Below are 26,069 nucleotides of genomic sequence, written 5' to 3'. Positions count from 1 at the left end.
CAACTGTGTAGCTGTAATCTCTGATAGCAACAACATCAGGGAAGTGAAGCCTGTAAACATTCATATTCGAATCAAAAACTCTGAGACAAAAACATTGGTGAATTTGGGGAGCCTTTGCACCATCATAAACAAAAGTCTAGCAAACGCGTTGGTATTGAATAGTCAAGAAAGCTACTGGGTACAGTCTCCGGAAAATCAAGACCTCTAAACCTCCTAAATTGATTTAATCAAGCATATCGTTGTAATCAATACATCGGTGAAATGTAGCAGTTTGTCAGCTCCGAATGTCAACGTCACGGTCGTTGAATATGGTCACAGAACAATAATTGGACAAGATATGTTCCCACAACTTGGACTTTAACTGATGCAAACGAAACAAGTATTCAAAGTTGATCAAAAGCAATGTATAATTAAGAAACAAATAGATCTTTATTCTTTCTGGCCTAATCTCTAGAATCGGTAAATCATTAAAACACAGTTAAATCTACATTTCACGAAGATTTTAAACCAACCCATCAAAAAGGACAACGCAGAACTTAAAAAATTATTAGACAAAAAACAAATAATAATTTCAAAAACAAATAATTTTAAATAATAATAACGAGATGAAACAGTTAAATTAGCACTAGACTTCAAAATACTTAATAAATCATTTCATAAAAACAAATATCAAATGCCTAAAATTGATAACTTAATTGACACGATACAACAATTTTTAAATGCAAATGCCTCACAAAAAACAGCTTATTTCTCAAACTGGATTTTAAATACGCATACAGGCAATTAGAATTAGACCCGGAAACTGCAAATTTATTAAAGTAAATACGCATACAGGCAATTAGAATTAGACCCGTCATTGCAAATTTATTAAAGTTAGAGGCCAGGGTACAGGTACATATCGGTTCATTGCTGGATTTTACGGGTTAACTGACATGCCGGCGGCATTTCAAAAAGTAATGGATTACACATTAGTTGGACTCGATAACACCCATTGTTTTTGGATGACATCATTGTTGTTAGTCGTGGCACAATGGAAGTCCACCTAGAGTTAGTCATCAAATGTCTTAAAAAATTAGATGACGATAATTTGAGAATAAAACCTACCTAAATGCCACTCCGCTCAAACATAAATTTAATGATTGCGTTACAAATTTACTCAATCCGGAATTGCACCACTCGAAAATAAAACATCAGCAATATTAAATTTAACAGCAACTAAAAATTTAAAGCAGTTGCGATTTTTAGGATCCGTACATAACCTAGGCAAATTCTTGCCTAATTTGTCACAACTCTGTCATCCTCTTTGACCACTTCTTAAAAAGAATAGTAAATTCATTTGGACTGATGAACTCTAATGTTATTTTCAACGCATAATAGAAAAAGTAGCAAACGCCGCAGAAAACAAACATTACAATCCACACTTGGAAATCCGAATCAAAAGCGATGCCTCTAGAGCTGGATTAGAGGCTGCGTTAGAACAGCTTTCACCAACAGGTTGGTATGCAGTCGCATTTGCGTCTTGATTCCTTAATTCGAATGAAGAACGCTAAAACGTCAACGAACAAGATTTATTAGTGTGGTGTGTTCTGTTGAATATTTTAAAAAATATCTATTTGGAAAATCATTCGCTGCTATGACTGATCATCGAGGATTACTATCAATCATGAAAGAACATAGATCGAACAAATTTTTACAATAGTCGTCCGACCCGTTGGGTGGATTGCCTACTGTCCTTCGATTTTAATATTGAACATACACCAGGCGCCGAAATGTGGCTGGTAGATTACCTTTCTCGTCAACCAAATCAGAAAGCAAAAGTTACAAAAAAATTGATGAAGAATTTGTGGTTGCAACAATTACCCGCATTCGTGACGCAATTCTAGCCATTTTTACAATTTCTTCACGACAAAGCTGTCAATCACAGCACTTAAACAGCGTAAATCACACACAATCCACACTTGCCTCGGTTGCCCAGCAAACATACAATTCCAATTTGTTTTCCGCCTTAAAATCTCAAACAAACCAGTTGCTTCTCAACACTAGTGTAAACTACCCACTTTTTCAAATGAATATTTTCAGCGTAAGTGCCTCTAACACCACCCCGCAAACTCCATCAGCAACTTCAACTGGCCCGCTCACATTCCAATCCACTCCCAATTCAGGGGTAAACTCCACTTGCTCCTCAAATGAAGGCCCTGCATCTCCAAATCTAGAACTTTCGAAAAAGGAAATTATCGAAAACAACCTCACTCAACTCTTCACCAAAGTATTTCTTACTGTTTTGACGAGCAAATAAGCACTTCACAAAGAGGTCAGGGATTCCATTCTCCAAGGAGACGAACGAAGATGCAAGGACGTGAATCCCTACCTCCACCCATACTGGAGAAATCTCCACGTTCGTTCGGGATATGGTTGCGTTGACGAAAGAATGGCCATCCCGAACTCGATCCTAGACGCAGTACTTGAATCACTACAACTCACGAACTCAGGAAGTTGGGTCATGATCAACCTCAGACAAGATGCATTTTGGCCTTATATGCAGCGAGAAATTCTTAATAAGTCTGCAAAGTGCAAACCCTGCACTGAGATTGGTAGGAATATTGAACCCAGAATACCGGCCTCAAAATGGCAGCCTTTAGTAAATTGCTCCGAACCCAATGAAGAAATACAAATAGATTTGGGTGGGCCAAATACAAGTGAAAAAGACCAAGATGTCCTTTTTTGGCATGTATCGATCGTTTTTCAAAATATCCATCAGTAGACGTCTTTGATAAAGTAAAGGGACCAAATGTAGTTAAAATATTAGACAATTACATTCAAACACTTGGTGTTCCTTGGTGGTCTTAGACTAAACCAAGTGCGCCGTCTTATAGGAAATAAAGTTGAAAACTTCTGCAAACAAAATAAACTTAGCATTTTTACAGCGCCTGCTAACGATCACAGAGCGATTGGATTAGTGGAGCGTTTGATAAAAACAATTAAAAGACAACTAAGCTGCATGAAAGTAGCTAATAGAAATAATATATTCACCATTTAAGACGCAATAAAGTCAATAGTGTATCAATTACGTATATGCAAGCAAAAGACAACAATTGTAATAGTTTTCCATGCCCGCTTCGGAAGGAAAACAAATACACCACTTAGTAATATCATTACAAACCCAAAATCATCAAACATTTCTTATGAAAATATTCCAAACCACTATTTAGACGAAGAAAAAGTCCCAGTAGAAGACACATCTTGATGATAACAGCTAGATGACAGGGGAACGCAGCGACATCATAATTGAGGAGGCCATGGCAAAACAGCGGCATGGCAAACAAGTGGATGCGCGAGGGCAATACAACGGTGAGAAGAATAAAGCAGTATCCCGTTTAATTCTTCACCCAAAGCTCTCTAACCCGATATCTCCAATGGAAAGCTCGTTAGAGCTGAAAATGGCTAGGAAGGTGTCGAAGAGGTCAAAACGAGATTTGAGAGGTCTTTGGAAGACATTGGCGCCTGGAAGTACGGTTGTACGTACTTCATTATTTATAACGGATATAAAGGAAACCAATGTTTCGGAGGTAAAGTTCCGCAACGCCGACATAGCTCAATTCGGCCCGCAAGCCGAACAAAATACTGACCTTTTGCAGTATGCACAAAGGCGTCTTCATCTCTATAACGGAACCACAGAGAAAAAAATTGCATTACACTCGAAAGAGTGGAAGAAAACGTAAAGAGGCGATATCAAGATCCGACATCGTCAGAGAAACCTTGGGGGTTTCGTCGGCGAACAGCAACATATCTAAAGCTATGTCCTCACAAAAACCTTTAAAACCTCAACACTCTACAAGTCGCAGCCGAAAATCATCTGCAGAACCGAATACGTCACCTGCGTTGTCAACGTCAAGCCCAACAAGCGATCCAGAATTGATTCCAGCTTCCGAGCGACCGCGAACTACTAATCCGGTCATTGCAACGGTAATTTAGGAGGAAGCGACAAAACCATCACTAGTTGATACTTCATTTCAGCTTCATGTTGTTAGTCCATCGGAATCACGAATCCGACCATCTGCGAACACGCCTTCTGATCAAGAATGCGACCATGCTGACTAAGAGCGAAAGGTCAGCATGAGCGCATTTGATGCCAAAAATCCAATTTAAAAACAATTTCAAACTACTCATTATAAATTGTGCAATTATAAATTAATATATAAGTTATTATAATCATTATAAATTAATTTTCATTTTACAATTTTAATTTATTTGTTGATGCATTAACTTTCCACTTGTCAATAATACTTTGATGTTATCTTAGAATTAATTATGGCGAATTTTTATGTTTACGTAGTTTAGTTGCTCACTGTTCAAACCAATTTGCATTCCTGCTACATTTGCTCTTTAAATTGCACAGTTTGATTAATTTAGGCTGTGAATTCTGACTGTTTACATCTACGTTTTCTTTAATTTTGAAAGCCATAGCATTTACATGTCTCATGTTGTTGTTGGAAACTTAACGTTATTGTGATCACTAGTTAAATGAAATTCATACTTATACTAACCAGTAAATATGTTGATTATATTTAAAAATTGACAACCTGTTTTATTCAATTTTTTTTCAAAGTCACGGATATGTGACACGGTTATATCATAAGATCTGAAAGTGCACCCAATTATTAGTATTAGTTATCCTTATATCAATTAAGTTTAAGCATAACCTCCAGCTCATTCACTTAGGTAAAGTTTTACCTCTAACTATAAAATCAAAATTTCAGATGTGTTCACACTCCCCACTTTTGTGGTTAACATCAGATTAATTCTTTCATCAAATAATCTTAAATTCAGTTGTCTGCCAATCTCTCCCGTTGTGGATTGAAAACAGTTTGTTGTGGAATCGAGTCGGTATTCCACGTCGACAGAATAGAGTTACATTCGTAACACTATTGCTTAGTAGAAGTAAAGGCTGCAACCGCAAGCTACACAAAATACGGTGGATTCGCATCACAAATCGAACTCTACTGAAGTAGACAGGATTTTGTCACTCAATTGCATACCTCAACAGTAAGATGTATCACAAAGGGAAAGAAAACATTGTAATTCACTATTAGAGCTATGGTCACAAGAAACTCCTGCTCCGATAATTTGAAAGTTGATGTATCTCTTTGTCGTGTCATCTTTAGGCTCCCAAACGGATTGGAATTGGATAGCTATCCCCTATTGCAGCTGTTACTGTCACAAGAAACTCCTGCGCGGAGCAGTCGCAGGATGCGGTATCTCCTCGTTGTTACTCCTTGAGACTCGCAACCGGGATGGAATTGGACAGCTATCCCTCATTAGAGCTGTTATTGTCGTTGAGCAGTTGCAGGTTTTTGCTTCTCATTGTTGTTACTTCTTGATACTACCAATCGGGGTGAAGTGGGGCAGCTATCATTTGTTGGAGCTGTTAATGTCAAAAGATGCTCCTGCGCGGAGCTGTTGCCCGTTTTTGCATGCGGCTCTTTCTCTGCTTGGTTATGGATATATGGATATCTTCAAAACGGCTTTTCTATGGGAACTACATGAAAATCAATTATTTCCTCAGAATTGGACAGAATTTGGGAAGTTTGCCTGCAACCAGAATCAGGTAGAAAATAAAATTCTTCATTCAAATCTCGATGGTTTCGTTTTCTTTGTTCATCTCAATATAGGACTTAACAGTTTTTCCAAAGGTTTTTTTCTGCTTTGACCAATTTTGTAGTGACCATAAGTAAATGAGCGAATACTGTCACTCAGATAGTAACGTTTATCATCACAAGCACTCAAAGCTATTTTGTTAGAGATGATTTGGATTTGAGCACATTCTCGAACTTACCATGATGAAGTGTGTTTTTCACAAGTTTGTTCATACCTTTGGCTTTTTGTTTGATTGCTGGCATTGCTTTTACACATTGGGCTTCAGGTTTCAGAAGAACGGCTTCCAACACAATGTCACTATTCAGTTTATCTGATAATTTCGGTGGTTTTTTTTGTCCGATTCCCTATCAAAGTGACGATCTTCCCAGTAAGGACTCAAATCAAGCATAAATTTCAACTGTACAAGATCTTGGTAAGCGTCAATACTTTCAATTTATTTTGTAAAACGAAAAAAACCGTGTCACGATACATTGGTCGGGATTTTTTTGTCAAACAAATTCCTCATTTCTTCATAGTGGAACCTGTTCGGGTTTAGATTTGACAGATCCAAAATAGCAGTACCCAGATAAGTTGTTTTGTACCACCAAATATTTTTCTGGCTAAATGTGATCCCATCTAGGTTCCTCAAAAAAGGTAATTTTCTCAAATTCGTGCGTGTTGCAATAAAATTTTGCTATCTCCTCGTTTTCCACAAACACCATCTCGTAACTACATCTCAACATTTCCGTCGTCATTCAGAAGCATGAATTGTTCAACAATTTGAAAAAAGTTTTTTCGATAGTGCTCATAACGGTTTTTTGTTGCAATTTTGTATTCTCTTCAATATAGCACTTCATGGAGTCACTTCGGTTGAAATTCAGAGCTTTATGTAGTTTTGTTACTTGGAGTTCCTCTTGACATGAAAACTTTAAAACTGAATAATAACAAACATCATTTTGCTTTGACTGAAGCGTTTTGGGAGTTTCTGGGATTTGACTGGTCTTGCTTCCCAATTCCAATTGATACTGAGAAAGCATCTCAACATCAATTTTAAACATTTCAGCAGCCTGAGGAAAATCCTTGTGACAGTTAATTCTGTCCATTCAAATCCTCCGTTTGGCAATTTTTTCATCACTCTCCCATCGTATAAATTAACGACCTCCAGAAAAAGTCCATACTTACTCGGGTTTTCTTCATCAAAATCATCCAATTACTTGTTGTTAGCTTTCATATAACGATTTTCGGCAAATCCATTTAACCTTCCACGGAACGCTCTCTCACAAAACAACAGCATATCTAAATCAGAGAGCATGTCGAGATTCACTTCAGTGGTTTTCAGCCTTGCATTCTATGAAATTGTGGTGAACTTTAGTTATGACAGGGGTCTAATCCATACACCTGATCGAACTGTCTTCTGCATCTTCAAACGCGTCAGCCAGAAGAAGGACATCAATTTGGAGGTACAAAATGAGATATTCACTAAAGTTTTTTGCAGCCAAGCAATTTCCAGACTTCGTTAGCATCCGGAACATTCTCCTCAGAAACATAATGTTGGCCGCAAAGTGAGTTAACCACTGGTTACCACATTGACGCAACGACTTCTCAGTGAGTTTCTCACTGCTATCACAAAACGAGTATGAGAAAACACTATTCCTCTGCAGATTATCGACATTTTTTGGTAAATGATTAGATAATTCAATGTAGTTCTTCCGTTTGAGAGATATAACCAGAGTGTCAAGATTCCCCGATAAAAAAAGCTATCAAGTAAACGAATTTTTTTGGTCCTCTTTGCTTTTACCAACGAGAACAAAGTACGAAGATGAGAACTATGTCTCACTATTACATGGAATGACCATCAGTTTTTGCTCTGGACGAATTTCAATGAATGATGATATATGATGAGCATCATATTTACTTAGATTATTTAAAAAATTGATGTAAATGTTTGCGCACGAAGCTTAAGGTTGCAACTGTTTTGTGCCTTACCGTAGATTTCATCAGTGAAATGATCATGGTGGATTACTTTTTTCGTATTCATGTTGTTCTGACAAATGAGACATCTCGTACTCTGATCAACTGTTATCTTCCGCTCTTCATCATTTATTATGAGACGTCTATGCTTCTTTTTTATCTCCGAAATTGGTTTGGCGTTCTCTCTGAGCCACCGAAAGATTTCTCAGATGCAGTTATCACCTTAAAAGCTAAAACAGTCGCTTCCCGCTTTTTACCTCCACCAAAGCTTATTGCGCAAGGTTTTTGTGTTTTTTTGCTCAACGTGTAGCTGGTATCATGCTTAAAGCTGACAGTCTCTGTGTCAGCATAAATAACTAATGGAACTGAAAATGTTTTACACCATTTTGTAAACTGATTGTTTTGAGTCTGCCATTAGCACAGTAATATGAACAGCTTTCTATTCTCCACATAAACTCAAATGTTTTTGCAGTGCTTTTGAATTCCAAAATCCATAGAGACAACGTTCTCAGTACTTGTAGCCGTTATGATCCCTGGTTCCACAATGGTGGGTCATGAAAGCATGAAAATTCGTTACCATGCAGTAATGGCTGATCAGTCCACCGATCGGCAACAGCAGCGTGAGATCAATTTGTTTGTCCCCTTATATACTGAACGACCAAAAAAAATTCATGTTTAGCTTTGAGTTGCGCAATCCTGCTTTTTAATTTTCTCAGGAACCTCTGTGTGAGTACCAGGAGCGTCCTCCTTATGTCCAGCACATGATGAGGTGTCGCCATAAATTTGTGTACAATGATTGCACTTTTGTGTAAGTCTGACATCCATGAACTGATTTCAAATGCTCAATCAAGTTCCTGTTTTGAATGAACTTCTCAGTAGGTTGTCCACAATCATAGCTTGCTGTTTTTTCATGTTATTTTATACTCTTTCTCCATATGCAATAACTTTTATTTCCTGCTGTATTTCCTCGGGCATTTGTCGCAGTCGAAACTCTTCATCTTAGACAGAATAGATGCAAATAAATTTCTTGTTATTAATTAGGCCTTTAAAACTTTTTCGGAATTTACCCAAACACGGATCATTTCTAAGATACGTATATCATACAAGCAATTTGTTTTACATTGAATTAATTATTTCTGACAAAAAATTCCAAAACTGTTGTTGGCAAAAAAATGAAGCTAATTGCTCGGCCAATTCAGGTCTCTCAACTTATAAATGTTACTAAATTTAACTTTGATGACATATATTTTTTTTCTATGCGAGCAAAATTTAGATTTTTTAGAGATGTTTTGGGTTCTTTTTCAATAACGGATTAACTTTTCTCCGAGAAATTTTTTCTGGAACTTGTACATTAAAAGGGAAAAATGATGTACAATTGACATTTTATGACTCATATGCATTTTATCTGAACTATATTGATGTTTTTCAAAGTAGTTTGTGTTAGTTTCCACTAGTGGGCTATTATTCCCCAAAATTTTTTTCTTTGGATTCGTACCTCAAGAGCAAAAAATTGATGTACAATTGGCCTGTGATTACTTATATATATATATACATATATATATATATATATATATATATATATATATATATATATATATAATTATATATATATATATATATATGTGTGTGTGTGTGTGTGTGTTTTGTGTGCAAAATTGATGTTTTTAAAGTAGTTTTGTGAAAGTTTTTACCAATGTAACAACTTTTCCTTATGAAATTTTTCTCTAGGACTTTTTCATTAAAAGGAAAAAATGATTTTTTACAATTGACCTCTAATGACGCATATTTTTCCGTTATGTGAGCAAAATTTAGGTATTCAGAGTATATTGGGGTCCTTTTTGACTAATGGAGAAACTTTTTGCTGAGAAATTTTTTTCTGGAACTTCTACACAAAGAGGTAAAAAACATGTACGCTTGACCTTTTGTGACTCATATATAACTTATGTGAACCATAATGATGTTGTTTTAAGTAGTTTTGTGTTAGATTCCATTAATGAGCCATTTTTCCCCAAAAAATTTTCGCTAGAATTTGTACATCAGGAGCAAAAAAATGATGTACAATTGACCTTTGAAGACACATATTTGTGTTTTGTGAGCCATATTGATGTTTTTAAAGTAGTTTTGTGTTAGTTTTCACTAATGAAGCAACGTTTAACAAGAAATTTTTGTCAATTATTTTTACATTAATAGGAACACATTGATGTACATCTCACCTTCATTGGATCACATATTTTATATGTGATGCAATCTTAACAGATGATAAATATGTGTTGGATTAATGCTGCTTTCACTCAGCTTCTCTCTTCCAAAAACATAGTGAAAAACTGCTTGCAGACGATTAAGGGATGCTACATTTTAACTACTTTGATGTTCCGACTACTTTATATCAAAGTCTGAATAGTGGATGAGTTATATAGGTGAAATATAGAAAGGATGGATGAGCTACACAATGTAAAAAGAAGTTTTTTATAACCTAGTTTCAACAAGTTTTCTGTTTTGCTTCTTAAAACCACACCTCTTGCTGAGGTATTCGTGATGCACTCTGATGATATAATAGCAAAACTGTGTTCCTCTGGTTTCCCGATATTCTCCTTCTTTTGTTTCCTTTCACCAATTTAATTTTTGAGGGAGTCTTGAAGCGCTCGGAAGTTAAACTTTAAACTGTTTTTGTTCTTTTGAATCGTTTTTCCTGCTTTTTTCTAGCCCTCTGCAACCAATGGTACAAGATGTTGTTCCACGCTTTGCAGTTGTTCTGCTTGACACTGCTCGTTTGTTTTCCTGGCAGATTCTTTGAAACTTAAAAAATATGTTTTATTAATTTTCGGCTTCCTCGCAAGTTTTGTTTCAAACTTAGTTTTACTGCAAACGATGCTTACTTTTCAAAAGAAAAAAAAAAGAATTAACCTGACTTTTTTTGCTGGGTAGAAGTTGCTTTCTAGTTGCGATTGTTTTTTTTGCCCGAAGATTGTCTTCCCTGTCAAAACGCACTGATCTTTGCTGGACGAATTAACCACTAATCAGTTCAAAATTTCTATTCTTTCTGATTTTATCGTTTGAGAATGTTTTCATTGCTCCTTATTTTTTCGACCAAAACTCTATTGAAGAATCTTTTACTTGCTTTTGTCATGTTCAAACTTGTTGTTTTCGAGGACAAATTTCGTCAAAACTTAATACGTCTGAATCATATAGCTTAATGTGTAATAAAGGAGAGGGAAGTCTATCAACAGTCTGAGCCCGATAGATTCTGATAATAAGCCCTAATAAATTCTGATCAGGATAATTCAATTTTGTCAGGTGCCCTTTTAGCTAGAAATTTTCGCAAAAAAAGTGAGCAGATATAATTTCCTAAAGTATAAAAAGCAATGAAATACACATGTAAAAAAATGCTTCTGATCTATTCTGCCCCCCCCCAAAAAAAATAATTTAGTGCAGTCGGCATTCAACTTTGAGCCCCTGGCCCCGATAGATGCGCGTACTGTTTTCGTATCTATAGTAACAGCATAAAAACAAACACAAATTTGGAAGTCGGGATAAAGAAACTGGCGCAGGGGAGAAAATTTTTCGGTTGAACTATTCAAAATCTTGTAACTGGAATAAGGAAATCGGGGGGGGGGGGGGGTAGACAAAACAAAATAGATCTGCTGCGTCAATAAAAAGTTTTAAAGTGTTTATTGAGCTCAATTTCACAATCCATTTTCTGCAACAATCTTGGTAATGTTTATGAATTAGATCTCCTCGTGTCACCAATTTCGATATCAATCGAAAATACCGGTCAATTTAACTCCGGTTATCTGATGACCAGTCCAATTGGCTCAAGTACATTGCGTATTCTCCCTGGGTACATCTCATATCCAAAAAAGGATGCTAAAACGAACAAAACTGGTGATTACATTTTCCACAGCCGAAAGCAAGCCGAAAAATTTTTGCTTTGGTACATTATTCGACGAGGCAAAACTGCGATTATCTGATTCTGTAACAGGACAATGAGTCTGTAAACCAAGTTTAAGCTTAAAAGTAAATAACCTTTTTATTTTTGCTTGTCGCTTCTGAAAACAATTGCTTGTCGGTATCCTAAATTGCTGAAATTTAACCATTTTAAAATTGTGTTAAAAGTTTGCTTATTAATTTATTGGAATTGTCATTTTTAAACTGTTTCAGCTGTCAAACGTGCTTGTTGAGAATTTAAAATGCCTGCTGGTACAGAAAACTCCGTCACGACTATAAAATTTTGATATTTTTGCAACATTACCTACAGGAACCACATCCATTCTCTGATTCTCCGTTTCGTTACGTAACATTTTTGAATTTTTTCTCATCTATTTTAATTTTCTGTTATTCCTAAAATAATCTGGAGCAATTCCAGAGAATGTTCATATTCCAGAGAATGTTCTCTAAAAAATATTGGCAATTGTAAAGATGAAGATTAAAAACTACTAGCAGGCCCGCAAAAACATCACGAGAAAATCATTTAAAAGAAAACATAGAAGGTTGAAAAATCAGATTTTTTTGCACCAACTGGGGCTGGAACCTTTGCCCCTCGTTCAAAAGCAAAAGGTATTACGTTTCGTCACCGATGTGTTTGGTTTGAGTATATTACCCTATGTGCCAATAATTTTTGTCCAACCACGTTTTCTGCTTTACCAACAAAAACGAGAGAAGGAGAAAAAATAGAAAAAAAAACAGAACAGAAGAGAAAAGACAGAGAAACGAAACACAAAAAAGGCAAATGAAAGTGGGAAAAGAGAGAAACGAAAAAAAAAGAAAATCAAGAAAGAAAAGAAAAAGAGACAAGAAAGAGAGTAAAAGACGAGAGAAAAAATCGAGAAAAAAAAGACAGCAATGAGAAAAAGAAAAGCAAAAAAGAGGAGAAAAGCAACAGAGAAAATAGAGAAAAGCGAGAGAAAAGGAGAGAAGACAGACAAAAAGAAAAGCAGAAAAAAAGAACTGGAAAAAGGAGAGAAGAGAGAAAAGAAATAGGAAAACAAAAGAACGAAAAGACACAGAAAAGGAGAGAAAAAAGAGAAAAGCAAAGAAAAGAAGAGAGAAGAAAGAGAAAATAGAGAAAAAAGGAGAAGAAGACAGAAAACAGAGAAGAAACCATACAGAAAAAAGAAAGAAACGAAAGAAAGGAGAAAAAAGGAAGGCAGAAGAAAATGAAGAGAAAAGAAAAAGATAAATTAAGAGACAACAGAAAAAAGAACAGAAGCAAAGAGGAAAGAAAGAGGAAGACAAGAGAGACGAAAACGAAAGAGAGCAAAGATAAAAGCAAGACAGAAAACAGAGGGAGAGATGAAAGAAAAGAAAGGCAGAAAAGAAAAAACGCAAGAGAAAGGAAAAACAGAAAGGAAAAAGAAAAGAACAAAAACCTGAAGAAAAAACGAAAGAGAGGAACCAAAGAGAGGAACAAAAGAGAGAAGTATGAAAAAAATGAGAGAAACAAAAAAGAGAAAAGCAGGAAAAAAGAAAGTGAGAGAAGAAAGACGAAAAGAAAGAGAAAAGCAAGAGACAAAAAAGAAAGAAAAAAGAAAAGAAAGCGAACGGAGAAAAATGAATTAGAAAAGAGACTGAAAAGAAAGACCGAACGCAAAAAAAAACAAGAAAGAAAAAGAAAAAAAGACAGACAAGAAAAGGCAGACAAATAAAAAGAAAATACAAAAAGAAAAGAAAGGAGGAAGGCAGGAGAGAAATGAAAGAAACAAAAGACACAAAAGAGAAAAACAAGTGAGAGAAGAAAGACATAAAAGAAAGAGAAAAGCAAGAGATAAAAAGAAAAGAAAAAAGAAAAGAAAGAGAAAAGAGAAAAATGAATTAGAAAAGAGACTGAAAAGAAAGACCGAAAGCAAAAAAAAACAAGAGATAAAACGAAAAAAGACAGACAAGAAAAGGCAGACAAATAAAAAGAAAATACAAAAAGAAAAGAAAAGAGGAAGGCAGGAGAGAAATAAAAAAAAACAAAAGAAAGAGGCGAAAAAGAAGGAGATAGAGAAAAGAAGGAAACAATGGACAAAAAGCCTAAAAGAAAAAAGAGAGAAAAGAAAGAAGGACTGAAACGAAGGACAAAAACGAAAGTGAAAAGCAAGACAAAACAAATAGAGAAAACGAAAAAGCGCTGACAAGAAGGAGACAAGCAAGAAATAGAAAAAACAGAAAGAAAAGAGAAAATAACAAAAAAACTAAAGAAAAACCGAAAGAGGAACGAAAGATAAGAATCGGAAAGAGAAAGGCAAAAACGATAAAAAACAGAAACACAGAGTAGAATTTGAAAAAAGAAGAAAAACAAACAAAAGAGAAGAAAGGCAGCAAAAGAAACACAGAAAGGCAAAAACGGAAAGAACACAAAAAAGGGAAGAGCAAAGAAATACAGAGACGAAAGACAAGAGATAACCAAGAGAAAGAAAAGAGAAAAGAAAGATAGCAAAGAAAGAGCAAAGAAGATAAAAAGATAGACGAAAACAAAAGAGAAAAGAAAGCGAAAAGAAGAGAAAATGAGAGAAAAAGACAAACGTATAGAAAGGCAGCGCTATGAAAGAAAAAGATAAAGAGTAAAGAAAGCGAGAAAAGCAAATCAGAAAAGAAAGAAAATAGAGCCAGAAAGATAAAACCGAGAGAGAAAGGCACAGAAAAAAAGACAGAGAAGACAGAGAAAAAGAAACGATACAGAGAAAAGAGAAAGAAAAGAAAGATAAAGAAAGAAGAAAGAAAAGAAAGAAAAGGCAGAAAAAACTCAGAACAAAAAAGAGAAAAGCAGGAGAAAGAAAAACGAAAAGGAAAGCGAAAACAACAAAAACCAAGAAAAAAACGAAAGAACAAAAGAGAGAAGGATTAGAAAGAAAGGCAAAAAAGAACATGAAAAAGAAGAAAAAACAAAGAAACAAAAAGAAAGGCAGAAAAAAGAACAAAAGAGAAATGAAACAGAAGAACAAAGAAAAGAAGAGAAAAGAAAGAGATAGAGAAAAAGACAGAAAGGAAAGAGAAAAAGAGAAAAGAAAGCCAAAAGAAAGAAAGATGCAATACAAAGGAGAGACCGAAAAGAAAGCGAAAGTAACGAGAGAGGAGAGAAAAAAGACAAGAAGAACAGAAAAGAGAGAAGACAGAAACTGAAAAGTACAAAGAAGATAAGGAGAGAAAACAACGCGAGAAAAACAAATCAGAAACGGAGAAAAAAAGAAGAGAGAAGCAAGATACAATTGGAGAGAAAGTCAAAAGAAAGAGAAAAAGAAACGATACAGAGAAAAGAGATAAAAACGAAAGATAAAGAAGAACGAGAAAAGAAAAGGCAGAAGAAACTCAGAACAGAGAGAAAAAAGCAAGAGAAAGAAAAACGGAAAGGAAAGCAAAAAGAACAAAAAACTGATGAAAAAAAACGAAAGAGAAAAAAGAGAAGGATTAGACAGAAAGGCAAAGCACAGAAAAGAATAGAAGAAAAAGAATAACATCAAAGAAACAAAAGAGAGAAGAAAGGCAGAAAGAAGAACAGAAAAGAGAAAAGAAACAAAAGAAAAGAAAAGAAGAGAAAAAAAGATCGAGCGTAAGACAGATAGGAAAGAGAAAAGAAAGCGAAAAGAAAGAAAGAAGCGAAAGAGAGTAGACAGAAAGGAAAATGAAAAGAGAGAGAGAGAGAGAGGAAAGAAAAGAGACACAAAAAACAGAAAAGAGAGAAGACAAACTTATAAAATCAAAGAAGGTAGAGAAAACAAATTGAGAAAAGCATATCAGAAAAGGAAAAAAGAAAACGAAGAGAAAAGCAGGATACAAATGGAGAGAAAAAAACAGAAAAGAAAGAAAAAGAAACAATACAGAGAAAAGAGAGAGAAACGAAAGAACAAGAAGAGAAAGCAAGAAAACGAAAAGCAGAAGGCAGAAGAAAGGAGAAAAACAGAAACGAGAACGAGAAAAAAAGAAATATAAAAGAAAGGCAGAGGAATAAAAAAAGGAGAACGGAAAAAAAGACAAAACTGAAAAGAAAGAACGGAAAGACAGAAAAGAAGGACAGAAAAAAAAAGAGAAAGACACAGAAAGACAGCAAAGAAAGAAAGAGAGAAACGAGAAAAGAAAAAAATGGGAAAGAATGAGAAACTGAAGCGAGAAACGAGAGAGGAAAAGAGGGCAAAAAGATTGAGAAAGGCAAAACAACAGAAAAGAAACCGAAAGAAAGACGGAAGAGAAAAATACAAAACAAAGACAAGAGAAAGACAGACAGGAAATACAGAAAAGAGATAAAAGCAAGACAGAAAAGCAAGATATAAACAAAAGAGAGAAATCAGATATAACAAAAGACAGACAGAAGAAAACGGGACAAAATAGAAAAGAAAGACAGAAAATCAAGAGAAAAAGAAACGATATAGAGAAAAGAGACAGAAACGAAAGATAGAGAAAGAAAAAATAGAGAGGAAAGCGCAAAGAACGAAAAACTGAAGACAAAAACGAAAGAGAAAAACAAAAGAGAGAAGGATTAGAAAAAAGCCAAAAATAATAGAAAAAAAAGAACACAAGGAAACAAAGGAGAGAAGAAAGGCAGAAAAAGAAACAGAAAAGAGAAAAGAAGCAAGAGAAAAAAAAAGATAAAGAGATAGACAGAAAGGAAAGAGAAAAGAAAGCGGAAAGAAAGAAGCGAAAGATAAGAGAGACAGAAAAGAAAGAGAAAGGAACGAGATAGGAGAAAAAAAACAGAACCAGACAGAAAAGAGAGAAAGGACAAAAACTAAAAAAAAAGAAGATAAGGAAAAAAAGAAAGCAAGAAAAGCAAATCAGAAAAGAAGAAAAAAAGAAAAAGAAAACAAAATCAGGAAACAAATGCAGAGAGAAAATTTTATAAAAAAAAGAGAAGAAACAATACAAAATAAAGAAAAACAAACGAAAGATAAACAAAAAAGAGAAAATCAAGAAAAGAAAAAGCAGAAGGCACAAAAAACAGAAAACCAGAAATGAGAGCAAAAAAAAACAAGAGAGATAAAAGAAAGGCAGAAAAAGAGGAAAAAAAGAACAGAAGAGACGAAAGACGGCAAAAAAGACAAAAGCAAGAGAGAAAACAATAAAACGGAAAAAGGAAAGGCAGAAAAGAAGAATAGAAAAGAAGAGAAGAAAGACAGAAACGAAATACAGAAGAGAGCGAAGTGAGAGAGAAGAGGAAAAATGAGAAAGAAGGAGAAACTGAAGAGAGAAAAAAGAGAGAAGAACAAAAGAGGGCGAAAGGAATCAGAAAGGTAGAAAAACGAAGAGAAAAGAAAGCGAAAAAAGCAAATCAGAAAAAAAAGAAAAAAACAAAAGCAGGAAACAAATGAAGAGAGAAAAATCCAAAAAAGGAAGAAAAAAAGAAACAATACAAAATAAAGAAAAAGAAATGAAAGATAAACAAGAAAGAGAAAAGCAAGAAAAGAAAAGGCAGAAGGCACAAAAAATAGAAAACCAGAATTGAGAGCAAAAAAAACAAGAGAGACAAAAGAAAGGCAGAAAAAGAGGAAAAAGAGAACAGAAGATACGAAAGACGGCAAAAAAGACAAAAGCAAGAGAGAAAACAATAAAACGAAAAAAGGAAAGGCAGAAAAGAAGAATAGAAAAGAAGAGAAGAAAGACCGAAACGAAATACAGAAGAGAGCGAAGTGAGAGAGAAGAGGAAAAATGAGAAAGAAGGAGAAACTGAAGAGAGAAAAAAGAGAGAAGAACAAAGAAAGATGGAAGAGAAAAAACAAAGACAAAAAAGACAGACAGGAAATACATAAAAGAGAGAAAAGCAAGACAGAAAAGCAAGAGAGAAACAATAGAGAAAAGAAAGATGAGAAGAGGCAGACAGAAGAAAACGGGAAAAAAATAATAAAAAGAGATAAAAAAGAGAAAAGAAAGACAGAGAAGCAAGAGATGAACGAAATAGAGAAAAAATAGAAGAGAAAAGGCTGACAGAGGAAAACTGGAAAAGAAGATTAAGAGGAAAGGAAAAGAGGAGAGAAAAGAAACGAGAAACTAAAGAGGAACAAAAATGAAAAAAGAATGAGAAAAAGAAAGACAAAAAGAAACAGACGAAAGAAAGAGAGAAAAGACAGAGAGAGGAAAGAAAGAAAAGACAAAGGCAAACGAAAAGACAGAAAAGAAATAGAAAGAAAAGAAAGAGAGAAAAAAGAGAAAAGAAAACAAAAGAGAAAAGAAAGGCAGAAAAGAAGAACAAAAAAAGAGGAAGAAAAAAAAGACAAACAAAAGACAGAGGAGACAGACGGGAAATACAGAAAAGAGAAAGAAAAGCAAGAGAGAAAACCAAGAGATAAACGATAGAGAGAAAAGAAAGAAGAGAAAAGAGACAGAGACAGAGAGACGAAAGAGAGAAAAAAAACGAAAGAGAAAAAACGAGAAGGATTAGAAAGATAAGCAAAAAAGAGAAAAGAATAGAAGAAAAAGAAAAACAACAAAGAAACGAAAGAAAAAAGAAAAGAAGAGAAAGGCAAAAAACAAACGAAACCGAAAGACAGACGGAAGAGAAAAAGGCAGCAAAAATGCAAAACAGAAAAAAAAGCAAGAGAAAGAAAAAATGGAGAGGAAAGCGCAAAGAACGAAAAACTGAAGACAAAAACGAAAGAGAAAAACAAAAGACAGAAGGATTAGAAAAAAGCCAAAAATAATAGAAACAAAAGAACACAAGGAAACAAACGAGAGAAGAAAGGCAGCAAAGAAACAGAAAAGAGAAAAGAAACAAGAGAAAAGAAAAAGATAGACATAGACAGAAAGGAAAGAGAAAAGAAAGCGTAAAGAAAGAAGCGAAAGATAAGAGACAGAAAAGAAAGAGAGAAAGGAACGAGATAGGAGAAAAAATACAGAAAAAGACAGAAAAGAGAGAAAAGACAGAAACTAAAAAAAAAGAAGATACGGAGAGAAAAGAAAGCGAAAAAAGCAAATCAGAAAAAAAAGAAAAAAAGACAAAAGCAGGAAACAAATGAAGAGAGAAAAATCCAAAAAAGGAGGAGAAAAAGAAACAATACAAAATAAAGAAAAAGAAATGAAAGATAAACAAGAAAGAGAAAAGCAAGAAACGAAAAGGCAAAAGGCACAAAAAATAGAAAACCAGAATTGAGAGCAAAAAAAACAAGAGAGATAAAAGGAAGGCAGACGAAGAGAAAAAGAGAACAGAAAAAAGACGAAAGACGGCAAAAAAAGACAAAAGCAAGAGAGAAAACAATGAAATGAAAAAAGGAAAGGCAGAAAAGAAGGATAGAAAAAAAAAGAGAAGAAAGACAGAAACGAAATACAGAAAAGAGCGAAGTGAGAGACAAGGGACAAAATTGAGAAAAAAGGAAAAACTGCAGAGAGAAACAAGAGAGAAGAACAAAAGAGGTCGAAAGGAATCAGAAAGGCAGAAAAAAGAAGAGAAAAGAAAGCGAAAAAAGAAAGATGGAAGAGAAAAAGAAAAACAAAGACAAAGAAAGACAGACAGGAAATACAGAAAAGAGAGAAAAGCAAGACAGAAAAGCAAGAGATAAACAAAAGAGAAAAGAAACATGAGAAAAGGCAGACAGAAGAAAACGGGAAAAAGAATAAACAGAGAAAAGAACGACAAAAAACCAAGAGGTTAACGAAAGAGAGAAAAGATAGAAGAGGAAAGACCGACAGAGGAAAATTGGAAAAAAAGATTAGAAGGAGGAAAGATAGAAAGAGGAGAGAACAGAAACGCGAAATTAAATAGTAGCTACAGAGGAACGAAAGAGAAAAAAGAAAGAGAAAAAGAAAGACATAAAAAGAACAAACAAGAAAGCGAAAAATAAATATAAAGAAAAAGACAAAAAATAGAAGACACAAAAGAAATACAGAAAAGAAATGAAAACTAAAGAGAAAGGGGGAGAGAAAAGAGGTAAAGAGAGAAAAGAGATACAGAAAAAAGAAAAACGGAAGAAGAGAAAAGATATACAGAGAAATACAAAAGAAAGAGAAAAGCGAAAGAGAAAAGAAAGTGAAAAAAAGCTGAAAAAAAGAGAGAAAATAGAAAGAGAAGAGAAAGACAATAGAAAAAAAGAAAAAAAAAGATAAAAGAGAAAAGACAGAAAGGAAAGAAAGAAAAGCCAGACAAATGAAAGAAAAGACAGAAAAGAAAGAGAAAATAAAAAGATAAAAGAAAAAACGGTAGAGAAAAAAACAGAAAAGAAGAACAGAAAAAAGAGACGAAAGACAGAAAATAAAGAGAAAAAAGAAACGAAAGAATGAAAGGCAGAAAAGAAGGACAGAAAAAAGAGGAAGGAGAACAAAGGAAGACAGGAAAGGCAGACAGTAAAAATACAGAAGAGAGAGAAAAGCAAGAGATAAACGTCGGAGAGAAAAGAAACAAGAGAATAGACAGATGGAAGAAAACAGAGAATGGAATGACAGAAAAGAAGAAAATGCAAAAGAGAAAACAGAGGAAAAAAGATACGAGAAACTAAAGGAGCCGAAGAGGAACAAAGAGAAACAATGAGAAAAAGAAGGACAGATAAAAGATCAGAAAAGAAAGAGAGAGAAAGAGAGAAAAGAAAAAGACAAAAGAAAAGACAGAAAACGAATAAAGAAAAGAAGGAAAGAAAAGCCAAAGAGAGGGGGGAGAAAAAAAGATCGAAAGAGGAAAAACAGAAAAATAAAAACGAAAGAGAAAAGCAAGAGAAAAAAGAAAGACGGAAAAAAGCAACAGAGAAAAGCACGACAAAAAAGAAAAAGAACATAAAAAAATAAATAAAGGAAAAATGATGAGCGAGAAACTCTGAAAAGCGAGAAACTAAAGAGAAGGGGAAGAGGAACAAAGAGAAAAACGAATGAGAAAAAGAAAGACAAAAAGAAACAGACGAAAGAAAGAGAGAAAAGACAGAAAGGAAAGAAAGAAAAGACAAAGACAAATGAAAAGACAGAAAAGAAAAAGAAAAGAAAGAGAAAAAAGAAAGAAACGAAAACGAAAGAGAAAAAAAGGCAGAAAAAAAGAACAGAAAAAAAGAGGACGAAGAAAAAAAGACAAACAAAAGACAGAAGAGACAGACAGGAAACACAGAAAAGAGAAAGAAAAGCAAGAGAGAAAACCAAGAGATAAACGAAAGAGAGAAAAGAGAGAAGAGAACAGAGACAGAAGAAAAGAGAAAGAGCGAACAGAAAGATAAGAAACAGAAGAGAGAAAAGAAAGACAGAAACAAAAGTCAGAAAAGAAAGCGAGAAAAGAAAGACGGAAGAGAAAAAACAAAAAAAAGGCAAAAGAAAGACAAAAAAGACAGACAGGAAAAACAGAAAAGAGAAAGAAAAGCAAGAGAGAAAAGCAAGCCATAATCGAAAGAAGAGAGTAGACAGACAGACAAAAATGGATAGAATGAGAACAAAGAAATAGGAGGGAGAAAAAAAAACAGAAAAGAAAGAAAAGCAAAAGAGGAAAGACAGGAAAAAAAACAGAGAAAGGAACGAGAGAAAAGAAGGAGAAAAGCAAAAGAGAAGGAATACAAAAGAAAAAAGATACGAGAAACTAAAGAGAAGCGGAAAAGCAATCAGGAAAAAAGAATCAAGAAAATGAAAGACAGATAAAAAGAACAGAAAAGAAAACGAGAGAGAGAGAGAGAGAGAGAGAGAGAGAGAGAGAGAGAGCGAAAGATAGAGAAAAACACGAAAGAAAAAAGACACAAAAGCAATAGAGAAAAGAAAGAAAGGAAAGCCAAGAGGGGGAAAATAGAGCGAAAGAGAAAAGTAAAAGAAGAAAGACAGAAAAAAGCAACAGAAAAAGGCACTACAGAAAATAAAAGCAAAACAGGAAGGAAAAAAGATGCGAGCAACTAAAGAGAAGCGGAAGAGAAACAAAGAGAAAAAAGAAAGAAAAAGAAAAACAGAAAAGAAACAGACAAAAAAATAGAAAAAAGAATGAAAAAGAGGGAAAAGACCGAGAAAAGAAAGAGAGCAAAGACAAAGACAAATCAAAAGACAGACAGGAAATGCAGAAAAGAGAAAAACAAGAGAAAAAAGAGATAAACTAAAGAGAAAAGAAAGAAAAGAACAGACAGACAGAAAACAGAAAAAAGCGAATAGAAAGAAAAGAAAGAAACAGAAGGGAGAAAAGAGACAGAATCAAAAGACAGAAAAGAAAGCGAGAAAAGAGAGACGGAGGAGAAAAAAACAAAAAGAGAAAAAAAAGATAAAAGACAGACAGGAAACACAGGAGAGAGAATGAAAAGCAGGAGAAAAGAAACACAGAAAATAAGCAACAGAGAGAAGAACGACTGAAAAGAAAGAGAAAAAAAGAGAAGAACAGAAAGGAAAAAAAACGAGAAACTAGAGACAAGCGGAGGAGGAACAAAGAGAAAAAGAATGAGAAGAAAGACAGATTAAAAAAAGAACAGAAAACAAAGAGAGAAAAATAGAGAAAAGAAAGATAGAAAAGAAAAAAACAAAGACAGAAAAGGAATACAGAAAAGAAAGCGAGGAAAACGAAAGAGAGGGGAGAAAAAAGCGAAAAAGAAATACAGAAAAAAAGAAAAACGAAAGAGAAAATACAGAAAAGACAGAAGAGAGAAAAAAGATATTGCAACAACCTGTTGAGAATTTAAAAACGCTACAAAAAATCTTGACCGTGTAGCATTTCAATCTAGGTGATTCAGTTTTCTTTATCATTTTTTATCATTTAAATGGACAATTTTTCATCTTCATTAAAGAATCTTTATTCTGTCAATATCTGTGATGCGCATGCCATTTAAAGACTGTTTTCGTGTGACAAATTTTTCGGCGATGGAATAATTTTTTATAAGCAGGTTTTCAGTCATTGACCTATTTTTGCATCCGCAGTTTTTTAGTCGTTGACCTTTTTGACACATGCAAGTTTTCGGACATTGGCAGCTTTTCGGTCAACGACCTATTTTTGCATCCAAGGCTAATAATTCATTGACATTTACGGCATATGTAGCTTTTCAGTCATTGACCTATTTTTGCATCCGCAGTTTTTCGGTCTTTGGCACAGGCAGCTTTTAGGACATTGGCAGCTTTTCGGTCAACGACCTATTTTTGCATCCGCGGCTAATAATTCATTGACATTTACGGCATATGTAGCTTTTCAGTCATTGACCTATTTTTGCATCTGCAGTTTTTCGGTCTTTGGCACAGGCAGCTTTTAGGACATTGGCAGCTTTTCGGTCAACGACCTATTTTTGCATCCACGGCTAATAATTCATTGACATTTGCGGCATATGTAGCTTTTCAGTCATTGACGTATTTTTGCATCCGCAGTTTTTCGGTCGTTGACCTTTTTGGCACAGGCAGCTTTTAGGACATTGGCAGCTTTTCGGTCAATGGCCTAATTTTGCATGCACGGCTAATCAGTCATTGACCTTTACGGCATAGGTAGCCTTTCGGTCAAAGACTAATTTGGCAATGGCAGGCAAACATGCAAAACGATATGGCGCTTGGCGTTCAGTGGCTCTGTGTTGAATTAATAGATGCTTAACAGCAAGGGATTTAGCCTAGCGGTTTGCGAACTTTTTTATACCCTGATCGAACTCGACAGAACCCGGTTCGAATCCACCTCGCAGCGCTAAAAATGCATGCAAAACGCTAGGTTGCATGTTTAAGGGACGCTAAAACATGTGAAGATTAGGAGCTTAAACATGGTGACATAGCATTCGAGTTAGAATAAATATATAGATAGAAAAAGTAAGAGAAATTTGAACAAACCTTTCAATTTTCTTGCAGAACCAGATAAACCGAATTCGAAATTAAGCTAAAGAGGAATAAAGTTATTTGTACAGATCATCATAAGAGTTGGGATTTGATTTTTTTAAACTATGTTGGTACCAAATTTAAACCAAAGCTACTTTACGGATCTGATAATCTTAGTAAACAAAGTACCTTGAAAGTGTGCTAAAATTAAAATTTGAAGATTTTATAGGGATTAGGCATGACCAGAATGACCTGAAACGTCTTTTTCGGACCTTACTTACTAACGGCTGATTTGTTGACACATTGTCCATTATTCCTAACCCAATTTTCTGATTATAAATTCACTTGCTTGCTATTCAATGCTCATTGTGCTCAGCGGTAGTAGTCTTTCCTTTGTTTCCATTTTTCAGAATTCTTGTTAATATTGGATAGAGTCTTTGTAGGCTCAGAGGTGCAATGGAGAAAAAAAAGTTAGGAGACTTTTTCGAGAATACACTGGATAATTCTAACTCTGTTTCAGTTAGCAGAAAAAATTGTGGTAACTTTAGAATCTTAATTTTCATAGTCTAGTAATCTCTTTGTCACAGTGCGGATTTATTTCAGAAATCAGCATTACTATATTAGGATTCCTAGGTGGCTTTACAGAGATCATTCACTATTAGGATCAGTTAAGATCTCCAGGGGCTTGACAAAAAAGAGAGTGACTGCAGACGCCTTCAACACGATTATTCCTGAAAGTATTAATCGGCCACTGTCCTTTCGGGAGAACGTTGAGGGCAGGTGTGCTCGTTCATTGAAGACTTGGCAAATTGGGTTAACCAATATTATAGAATGGTGAAACAAGTAGACAAATGTAACGGTCTGCAGTAAGTTCTTATACCTGATAGCCTGTGGCATGGCGTTTTATTCAAGCTGGTAAATACTCGTCTGGTTGGATTGAGGAGTGAACTACGACTAGCTTCTTTTTATCTTCACATAAGGTGGTTTTAGTGTCATAGATTGATCTCTTAGAATAAATTAGTTGTATTGGGAACTTAGTACACTACTGAATCATAGTGCCGCCTATTTCATAATTGTTTTCTTTTCCGATCAATTAGGTTTTAGTTGAGGCTAGACAACTCTGAACCGACTTTCAAGATGATCTTTTCATAAAAGACTACTGGCTCCAATCTGGATCTTGCGACTAACAGAAGGGTCTAGTATAACCTTCTCTGTTATTTAGAATGTTAGGCGTGCAAAGTTACATTTGCTGTAGTTCTCTGTTTTTACATATTTTTAACCATTTAAAAATTGCTGAAATTTGAATAGGGGATTTCTCTCCCACAGATTTTCAATTTCTAAAGCAAGCTACACCAATTTTTGAATTTTCGAAACAACATCGTTTCAAAAACCTACAATTTCTACGCAAACGCTTTCAAAGTCCTTCGTGATTCTTCTAAGATGTGGTGTGGTAACTCTATGCTTGTTTGCATGCACTGTGTTTTCTAATGCCTCTTATCTAGAACTGTGGTCGAGGTTCTCATAAAAACTTGATTTCCTGTGCCCTATTTGTTTTTGACAAATGACTGCAAATGAATTTTTTTCCAAGTTTTATTGGTAGCTCAAATAAAATAAAGATTTTATAATGTTGACCATTTATATTCTCATCTTCAATGAGGAGACCTCAGTTGTACAAAGCAAAAAAAAACATTTTTTCTTCTTTTCTTGCTTATATGACTCAATTTCAGTTGTTTCCTGTCAGTGTTAGTTATTAAATAATTCCTATTTGCTTTAGTTTACTCTAAGCACGCTTTTTTATTTTCTTAAGACAGTTTTACATTTAATCAAAGATTGCAAAAAGTTTTTGCTAACTTTCAATGCGGTTGTAGCTAGGGTGTATACTTGCAATAGTAGAAAATGAATCTCGTGAATATAAATAAATGAAACGAGCCCAACTCGTAGCCCAATTCTTTTCAGAATGAGAAAAAAACTACAATAAATAAAAATTATCAAAAGTGGATAAAAGAGCAGATTGGATAAAAATGTTTAAATAAAACTAATTTTTTTTGGGGCAAAGTTTTTTTGTTTTTTCAGCCTCACATCCAAACTTCTTAGCAGATATTTCTTAGGAAAAAACTTGTCATTATTCAAACATCGTTGCTTTTTATTCCCAAAAATTAACCGTCTATTGAGAGAAGACAGCTATTAAGGATTTCAATTGCGCAATTAAGATAGAATCAGCTGATTTCTAATTTTTCTGGAACCTTTAATGTTTTTGGTTTTCACCTTGAATTCCTTAGTTTTGTAGCGCTCAAAAAATTCTTAAGAAACCTTTTGCACAGATTGAGAGTAAAACTAGCATAGAAAAAAGGTCTCGTTAAAATGTTTTAGAAACGTTTATTGAGATATTAATATGCGATGGTCCCGCCTTGAAATGATAATTGAATTTCAAACTGAAAGATTAATTCATACAGACAAAAGAAACATGGACTTCAAGATTTCAAATAAAATTAAGAAATATATGAAAAAATCTATTTATCTAATAATATGGAACCTTCATAAACATGAACACAAATATACACGAGAAACTTTAAAAAGCTGCAAAAAAACCAACGAAAAACAAAGAAAAAATCAGGTGAGTAAGTTACAAAAGAAACAAGTGAATTGTTACCACTAATCGTTTAATTTCATTGATACCAACTAACTTGCAAAATTGAGGTTGCGTCTGGCCTATCTTTCGGGTCAATTGTGAGACAGCTCCTGACTAAATTGTTCAGCTCATCTGTTATTTGATCATGCCTCACTATCTCAGGTGGCTCTCTCAGCTGTCCTATCTCCTGTATTGCCTGCAATTGAAAACATAC

General features: G+C 34.5%; 2 protein-coding genes across 2 annotated transcripts in view; one reads left to right on the top strand and one right to left on the bottom strand.

The window, feature by feature from the left end:
• Positions 1 to 11,262: 11,262 nt before the first annotated feature.
• The window catches only part of LOC142345962 (serine/threonine-protein kinase PAK 2-like), a 167,178-nt gene continuing 152,371 nt past the window's right edge, over positions 11,263 to 26,069 (bottom strand). Inside the window, exons 9-10 of the mRNA XM_075398428.1 lie at positions 25,911 to 26,051; positions 11,263 to 11,469 (exon numbers count right to left, since the gene is read on the bottom strand). Coding sequence (XP_075254543.1) covers positions 11,383 to 11,469; positions 25,911 to 26,051 — 228 coding nt within the window. The 3' untranslated portion in view covers positions 11,263 to 11,382. The remainder of the gene's footprint in view (positions 11,470 to 25,910; positions 26,052 to 26,069) is intronic.
• Positions 11,793 to 24,173, top strand: LOC142345895 (uncharacterized). Its single transcript, XM_075398343.1, has 4 exons — positions 11,793 to 11,802; positions 13,403 to 13,490; positions 16,236 to 16,338; positions 24,114 to 24,173. The coding sequence occupies exons 1-4, from the start codon at positions 11,793 to 11,795 to the stop codon at positions 24,171 to 24,173; spliced, it is 261 nt and encodes an 86-aa protein (XP_075254458.1).

Source organism: Convolutriloba macropyga, chromosome 9, assembly GCF_964194025.1.
Source record: "Convolutriloba macropyga chromosome 9, txConMacr16.3, whole genome shotgun sequence".
NCBI lineage: Eukaryota > Metazoa > Xenacoelomorpha > Acoela > Convolutidae > Convolutriloba > Convolutriloba macropyga.
Note: the sequence above shows the minus strand (reverse complement) of the source record. Positions and strands in the feature narration are given on the sequence as shown.